Source organism: Verticillium dahliae, genomic scaffold, assembly GCF_000150675.1.
Source record: "Verticillium dahliae VdLs.17 supercont1.2 genomic scaffold, whole genome shotgun sequence".
In the NCBI taxonomy this organism is placed as follows: Eukaryota; Fungi; Ascomycota; class Sordariomycetes; order Glomerellales; family Plectosphaerellaceae; genus Verticillium; species Verticillium dahliae.
Genome location: NW_009276916.1, coordinates 1,996,961 through 2,004,181, shown reverse-complemented (window position 1 = coordinate 2,004,181; position 7,221 = coordinate 1,996,961). Strand labels below are relative to the sequence as shown.

Below are 7,221 nucleotides of genomic sequence, written 5' to 3'. Positions count from 1 at the left end.
TTCGGGCGAGGCCTCGGACCGCGACGACCGCCGCGACAAGGCCCTGCCCGGCGCCCGCCGCGGCGGCGACCCGTCCGCGCGCCGTCGCGCCCCCGAGGTCCGCGTCACCGGCGTCGCCTTCTCGCCCGCCGGCAACGCCTTCTGCGCCGCCTCGACCGAGGGCCTCCTCGTCTACAGCCTCGACGACGTCCTGGCCTTTGACCCCTTTGACCTGGCCATGGAGATCACCCCCGCGTCGACCCTCGCCGTCCTCGACGACAGGGACTACCTCAAGGCCCTCGTCATGGCCTTCCGCCTCAACGAGGCCAACCTCCTCAAGCGCGTCTTCCTCGGCGTGCCGCACGCTGACATTGCCCTCGTCGTCGGCGGTCTGCCCATCGTCTACGTCCCGCGCCTCGTGCGTTTCGTGGCCGCGCAGACGGAAGAGACGCCCCACATGGAGTTCTGCCTGCTGTGGATCAAGGCCCTCGTCGACAAGCACGGCGCGTGGCTGACGCAGAACCGCGCCAAGGTCGACGTTGAGCTGCGTGTCGTCTCCCGAGCCGTATCGCGCATGCGCGATGAGATTCGCAGGCTGGCCGACGACAACGTCTACATGGTCGACTATCTGCTGGGACAGGCCAAGGGGCCCGTGGGCGAGGGACAGCTGGCATTGGAGGCGGCACCGGAAAAGAGCAAGGTCATCACGGCAGCAGTGGCGGCGGAGGGCTCAGACGATGGATCGGATGAGGACGGTTGGATTGGGCTAGACTAAGACGGCAACTAATATACCCCGTGTACAATTTCCCATGGCGAATCTCACAACCGGTTGGGGACATCCTGTATGCTGTTAGACGTGTTTGTAGAGCATGAATTTGTTCGATACGTACCTCCCAGCTTTCGTCGAAGCCCGCGGCGCGCACCCATCGACCGCCTTCCTCTTCTCCGCCCTCTGTGCCATCCAGCAGCGTATAGTGCATTTTGAGCCAAACATCATCACTCTTCACCTTTTTCCAGGGCCGATCGGCATACGGCTCGCACAGCTCCCGACACACCGCGAGGGAACGAGCGACCTTGACAGTGTGGCCGTCATCGTCGATGGCGTGGAAGCGCGGCAGCAGGTCTTCAGGTCGCGCCACGAGTGCCTTTCCGCGGTTGAGATCCTTGGGTCTGTAGGCCGCGATGGCATCAAAGCGGATCTCGGGGGTGCCCCTGGCGGCATTCTGCACGAGGTCGAGGCGGATCTTGTACTCGAGAATGCGCACCTTGTCCTCGACTGAGATCCAGTCGGTCTTGTTCAACGCCACAAAGAAGGGGGCCGCGTTCGTGTGGTGGCTGCAGAAGTTAGTTCGTTCTTCTCTTTTGGATGTGAACGGCCATCGAGTCGCTACTCACATGAGGAAGAAGTCCCATTTCGCATCCTTGCCCTTCCTCAGTGCTGCGCCAGCGGCAACCCAAAACGTAGTCTCGAACATTTCAGCCGTCCTCTCATCAAGCTCGTCGGTCTTGATCTTGACCCGCTTCGCAATCGCCTTCATCTCCTCCGGTGCCCTGATGAGCACGCCGTCATAGACCTTGTTGTCGTCCCCAGGCCTCGCGGCGTTCCGCAACTCTTCGTTGTTCGCAATGGCTTCATGCAGCTCTTGGATCGAGGGCATATCGCCAGCTGCGCCCTCTTCCGTCTCCTTGAGGAAGGGGGCAAGCTGATTCTTGTGCACAGCGGCCTGCGCAAGCCCCTCGGCAACAATGGCGGGCTGCTCCCACTCAATGCCGTACATGAGCTGGATGAGCGGGTGGAGGAACCCGGCGAAGAGCCGCTGCAAGAGATCTTCTGCGCGGTCATCCTTTGCAAAGATGAATTCCTTCAGGACAGGACCGATGCCGCGGGATTCGAGCTCACGCTGGAAGAAGAGCAGAAAGTCTGGATAGTAGGCCTCTTTCCCGAGGAGGCGAGGGGCCGTCTCAGACCAAGACGTTGCAAGGGAATCGGCAAGGGCGGGATGTATCGGCTGGGCAGCACGCTGGTACGACTTGTTGGTCTCATAGGCCCTATTGAGTGAGTCGGGGGATGCGCCTGTGCCGTAGAGGGCGAGGAGATGGTGCACAATCTGGACGTGTTAGTAGTGTTTGAATAGTGGGAGTGAAGACTCTCACATGATTGTGGTACCCTGATTGATTGAAGAAGACGTGGTGGTTCTGGAATGATCAGCTGACGCACAGGGCGAACAGAGGCGGCGCCGACATACCTCGAGATCTGACTGGAGCAGCTCTGTCGTTCTGGCCGCCGTAGCCTCGGGCTGATCAAGCTTGAGGAGGCCCGTGTTGGTCTTGGAGACGTGAATCTTGTAAGCCGTCGCCATGGTTGCAGCTGCTGTCGAGGTAGACAGTCGGTGGTATCGCGAGACAGGTAGGGGGATTGGTTTCAATGATGGTCGGGAAAGGGTGATCAATTTAGCTGCTGTAGCCGAGGCAAGTAATCTCATCGTACTGTGGTGATGACCGGCGTATTGGAGCCGTTGGAGAAGCGGCCAGACGGTCGGTTTATATACGTCAATCGAGCGTAACGCATTCGGCTCGCCTTCGCCGTCTCACTCGCCTAGGAGCCATGGTCAGTCCTAGGTAAGACTTACACACCCGCGCAGATGATGATGCAGTCTGACGGAGGAAGGCCACGATGCAAGAGGAGAGGAGATTACCAATCGATCACTTTTCGCTCTGGTCGAGTTGCACCTGGTCAAGCACCTGGTCGACGATGTCTATTCGGAATGCTGTCATTGGGCAGGCGCACTGGGGTTGCGACGGGTAGGGAAGCCGCGACCCCAGTCGTATCGCCGGGGCGCCTTCCTGTCCGTACTTGTGACATCATCCCAATCCAGACTCGCTCGTTTCTGGCACTCGCCTTCACTAGGTAAGGTAGCTAGGTACTGACCTTACCTAGGTACTGACCTTACCTAGGTACTGACCTTACCTAGGTACTGACCTTACCTAGGTACTGACCTTACCTAGGTGAACTAGCCAGTCGCTCTCGACAGGCCACTTGCCCCGAACAAGACACATGAGGGGTGAACGGCTGCGCGTATCCGTCGTCGATTGCTAATCAGAGTCACAAGAGAGGTCTCGATGTCCGATGGAAGCTCATAATTCCGCTTCGGTCGCCGGCCGATGATGCCCTGAGTATCCCACGGTCGGCTGCCGAAGCACGGTCTCCGCTGCGGGGCCGACCGCCGGGTGACTGGTGGAGGGTCTAACCTTCCATCAGTCGCAACACTACAAGACTAACTTGCCACGAAGCACAAGGATGAAAAGGTCGGACGTTTCAAGGTGGTTGTACTTCTTCAAGTTGTTCATCATGGATATCATATCTCCTCCCCCGCACACCATGCGTTTCCCGCTTCGTATGCAACAAGTTTACTCGTCATCCTCGTCATCATCGTCCTCAAACTCGACATCGCTCATGGCCTCCATCTCCTGCGCCTGCGCAAAGTACTTGAGCGCCTCGGGCCACAGGTCGACGGCGATGGCCTGCGCGAGGTCGTCGCCGCCGGGGAAGATCTCGAGGTCGTCATCCTCGTCGTCGTCGTCGTCCTCCATCTCCTCGTCGCCGTCGACCTTCTCGCCGTTGAGGCGCATCTGGATCTCGCGCGTCTCCTTCTCGAACGCCGCCTTGCTCTCGGCCTCGGTGATCCTGCGGCCGACGTAGCCGAGCCAGGCGAAGAAGGACACGCCGCCCATGCCCGTCTCCTCCATCTTGGCGCGCAGCGCCTTGGCCTCGGCCGAGTCGCCCTTGCCGCCCTTCCACGCCGTCGCGTCGCTGTCCCAGACCTTCTTGACGAGGTCGAGCAGGCCGCCGGTGAGGTCCTTGCCGGCCTTCCAGCGCAGCGTCACGGGCTCGCTGATGAGGCCCGTGAAGTCGTCCGAGTGGCGGTACCAGAACTTCTTCTCGACGACCGTGTCCTCGAAGAAGTCGTTGTCGCCAAACTCGAGCTTGATCGACACGCTGCGCGGGTCGCCCTGCGCGCCGTTCTCAATGTCGAAGCGCGACACGGACACGTTCTTGAGCGCCGCCAGCAGCAGCGCCGAGTCCTGGGGCTGGATGTACTCGTCAATGTCGGGGGGCGCCTGCTCGAGCACGAGGGGCCAGAAGTTGGGAATCTTGGAGATGATGGCCTGGCGCTTCTCGTAGAGGGGGCGCGTCAGCTCGTACTGCTTGCGGACTGTGGCGCGCTTCTGTCAGCTTTGTTGCTCTGCGTTCCTCAATACGGCTGCCTGCCCTGGGGACCACACGTACTGATCTCCGTCTCGACATCCTCAAACTCGCGCTCGATGGCAGCGAGCTGCTCGTAGCTGATGGGCGACTCCTCGGCCATTTTGTAGGATAATGGTATTAATGTATGTGTCTGTGTGTGTGTGTAGGACCTTCTCGTAGTACTCGAGAAAGAACAAGGCCGAGGGTGTAGTAAGGTGTCACGATGTGAAGGAATCAAAAAAAAAAAGTTGGTAGGCAGGAGGGGAAGGAACAGTCAAGAAATGCGGTGAGATGTGATGAGCTCTAATACCCCTCCATCAACCTTCCGCCCCAACACACTTAAATACCCTCCCCCCCCCCTCCAGCTCTCGCAGGCCTCGAGGGCTCCCCGCCAAAAAGCTACGTTGCCAGGGGCAGCTAGCCCAGCTAGCTGGGCAGCAAGCGGACTCAGCCTGATGAGAGCGAGCGAGAGAATGCGTGACAACACAGAGAAGGGCAAGGAAGGGCAAAAAAAAAAAATCTTCTTGTTCCCCTCCAACCGTTGCCCCTCTGGGACCCTCCACCAAGTGTCATTGGCTCCCCCAGCTGATGTCATTGGTTGGACCCTGATCCCTCCTGCCCCCCCCCTCTCCAAAGGTGAAGATCCGCGCGGCGAGGCGTGCCCTTTCTGACCAGTACCCCGAATCGGGGATTGTTTTTCTTCTTCTTTTTTCTTCTCTACCGGGTAACGTCCCTGGAGAGGCGAGGTGGAAGCGCCCTAGCCCGACTGTACGCCCCATCCGCTGGCGCCTTCTGCCTTTTTGGAGGGGTCCCATGTGGGGCCGACCCTGGACCTCGCCCACCGAGACAACGGGCTGCTGGCTTGACACGTGCAGCTGTTCGCCACTGACCTTACCCTGCTGTTACTCAACCGAACCTCACTAGCTCAGGCGTCTTCAGGAGCTCCGAGCTCCAGCTCTATCGTGAAATTTCGATCGTCTTCATCTCCCGACTAACAAGTCATGCTATCGTGCCGGATGACGCAAGGTACATTAAAAGGCAACGCAAGGTCACTCACTGATCATGGTCATCATGTCCCTCGCATGCACTGGAGTAAAATGTTAGAACACATACAAAAAAAAAAGAAAAAGAAAAAACGTATTGACCACCGGTGGTACCAGCCATGGCTGTCCGTAGGTACATCCTGCATGCTCGCGCATCATCGCCATATTCTTCTTTCCCAGCAAACTCCAAAACATGCTTTGATGAAAAGTCAGTCCCCCACCCCTTCCTCGGTCCGCTCCCTCGGCTTGATCTCTCACGCAGCGCTGCGGCGTGATCCGTCGAACCGCTGAGATGCATTCCAGTCCATCATCAAGATTTCAAGACATGGCCAACTATCGTCAATCAGTTCCTTCGTACCCGGTCCAATCACTCCAGCCCCAACAACGCGACGCGTCTTGCTGCCTCTGCTGAAGCCACACCACACGAAGCCTTCCCTTGCTTCCACCGCAACCGCCTCACCAGTGAATCTGCGTCACTCTCGACCGCATATCAGGTGCCCCTGGCACGATGCCCCGCGTGCCCACCTGCAGTCGAGCGAATCGAGCCCGCAGGTCAAAGTCGACGGCCCTCACCATGACGCGCTTGTCCTCAGGCACCGGACCTGGCGTCGCCCTGCTGAGACCGGGGCTGCTGTTATGTCTGTGGCTTTGGGGCGTGTCCCATCGCGCGTTGCCACCGGGGCCCAGCGGCACGTCGGCCCCAAACTCGAGCGATCCGTGCCGCGTGGGCACGCTTGGCTGTGGCACGCCCCAACCGTTCGCTGCAGCCAACACGTCCGGCTCCTCCTCAATCGCCGTGACCCAGTGCCCGATCCGTGCCGTCAGCTCGCTGTCCCACATGCCCTCTCGCCGCGCGCTGCTGCGCAACAACTGGATGGCCTGTCGTCGTGTCACAGCGTTCCTGCACTTGGTCGCCACCACAAACAGAGGTGGCACAATACCCAGGTCGGCGCTAAAGCTTGGTTTGATGTGGTGCGTGGTGTACTCGCGTCCTCCGAAAATGTCCGGCCTGTACGCTTGCCGATGCTGGCATAGCTCCGGGTTGGGGCATCGCTTAGCTGCCGCTCGCCGCTCCTCGTCACCTACCACCTCCAGCGCGAGGTCGACTATCGTCTTGAACTGCGTCTGAAACATGTCGAATTGCGACTCATTGTCGCTGAACGTCATGAGGTACAGAATCTGGCTCATAATGTGGAACATTTTGAGCACCGCAATGCCAGCCTTTTCCTGATGTGTGACGCTCGGCGCCGTGCGAGACTGCAGGATGGGCTCAAATGCCACGGCCCAAGCGTCCAGCTGACCCTTGAAGCTCAGGCCATACTGCTGGAGAGATTTCGGAAGGATGCCCATTGGATTGTTGGCTCCGCTGGCTTGTGAGTAGCTGAACAGCGTCTCTGTGAACCGCAACATCTTCTCGAGAAGCTTGTCGTATGTCAGCCGTGCTTCCATCAAGGTGAAAAAGCGATCAGGGATATCCGAAGGGTTCAGGGATGATGGTGAGCTTCCCGCATCAGACGGCGGCGACGATGACGGGTCCGATGACTGCGGCGTCAGGCGAATGACGTACGGCTGCGGGAAGTGAAATGCCATGTCGTAAGACTTGGCTTGAATCGCGAGTCGCGTAAACATGGTGATGAGCTCTTGTTCCACAGGTTCTTCGGATCCAACGTAGAAGGACTGCCTTCGCTCTGCCCGGAGCTTCTCCAACAAGCCCAGGCCGTTCTGGATTTGCACGATGGCTTGCTTGTGGTCACCAACAAAGGAATCAAAACAAGCGAGGAGAACGCTGGCCATGAGACGTCCTCGGTTCGACCTCTGATCCTGGTTGTCCATGTGAACGAGCGCATTGATAGCTTCCGAGTACTGCCGTATGGCAACCTCCCAGTGTCGCATGGCATTATCAAAGGCACTGAGGTTGTCATGACTCGAAGGTGAACCTGGTGGCGATTCGGA

At 58.9% G+C, this 7,221-nt stretch overlaps 4 protein-coding genes across 4 annotated transcripts in view; 1 reads left to right on the top strand and 3 right to left on the bottom strand.

Annotated features, from left to right (window-relative positions):
• The window catches only part of VDAG_01473 (periodic tryptophan protein), a gene marked incomplete at both ends in the record, with an annotated part of 2,963 nt that extends 2,209 nt beyond the window's left edge, over window positions 1-754 (top strand). Inside the window, one exon of the mRNA XM_009650359.1 lies at window positions 11-754. Coding sequence (XP_009648654.1) covers window positions 11-754 — 744 coding nt within the window. The remainder of the gene's footprint in view (window positions 1-10) is intronic.
• Window positions 755-798: 44 nt separating this feature from the next.
• VDAG_01472 (HypA) lies at window positions 799-2,339 on the bottom strand (the record flags this gene model as incomplete). Its single annotated transcript, XM_009650358.1, has 5 exons — window positions 799-819; window positions 870-1,314; window positions 1,375-2,087; window positions 2,134-2,175; window positions 2,226-2,339. The coding sequence occupies 5 exons, from the start codon at window positions 2,337-2,339 to the stop codon at window positions 799-801; spliced, it is 1,335 nt and encodes a 444-aa protein (XP_009648653.1).
• A 1,048-nt stretch (window positions 2,340-3,387) lies between these two features.
• VDAG_01471 (NAP family protein) lies at window positions 3,388-4,416 on the bottom strand (the record flags this gene model as incomplete). Its single annotated transcript, XM_009650357.1, has 2 exons — window positions 4,268-4,416; window positions 3,388-4,193 (listed from the first exon to the last, which is right to left on the bottom strand). Exons 1-2 carry the CDS (start codon window positions 4,344-4,346, stop codon window positions 3,388-3,390), a joined length of 885 nt encoding a protein of 294 aa, XP_009648652.1. The 5' UTR covers window positions 4,347-4,416.
• Window positions 4,417-5,150: 734 nt separating this feature from the next.
• On the bottom strand, window positions 5,151-7,161 carry VDAG_01470 (uncharacterized protein; the record flags this gene model as incomplete). Its single annotated transcript, XM_009650356.1, has 5 exons — window positions 5,151-5,182; window positions 5,283-5,312; window positions 5,383-5,555; window positions 5,729-6,147; window positions 6,355-7,161. 5 exons carry the CDS (start codon window positions 7,159-7,161, stop codon window positions 5,151-5,153), a joined length of 1,461 nt encoding a protein of 486 aa, XP_009648651.1.
• Window positions 7,162-7,221: the final 60 nt, after the last annotated feature.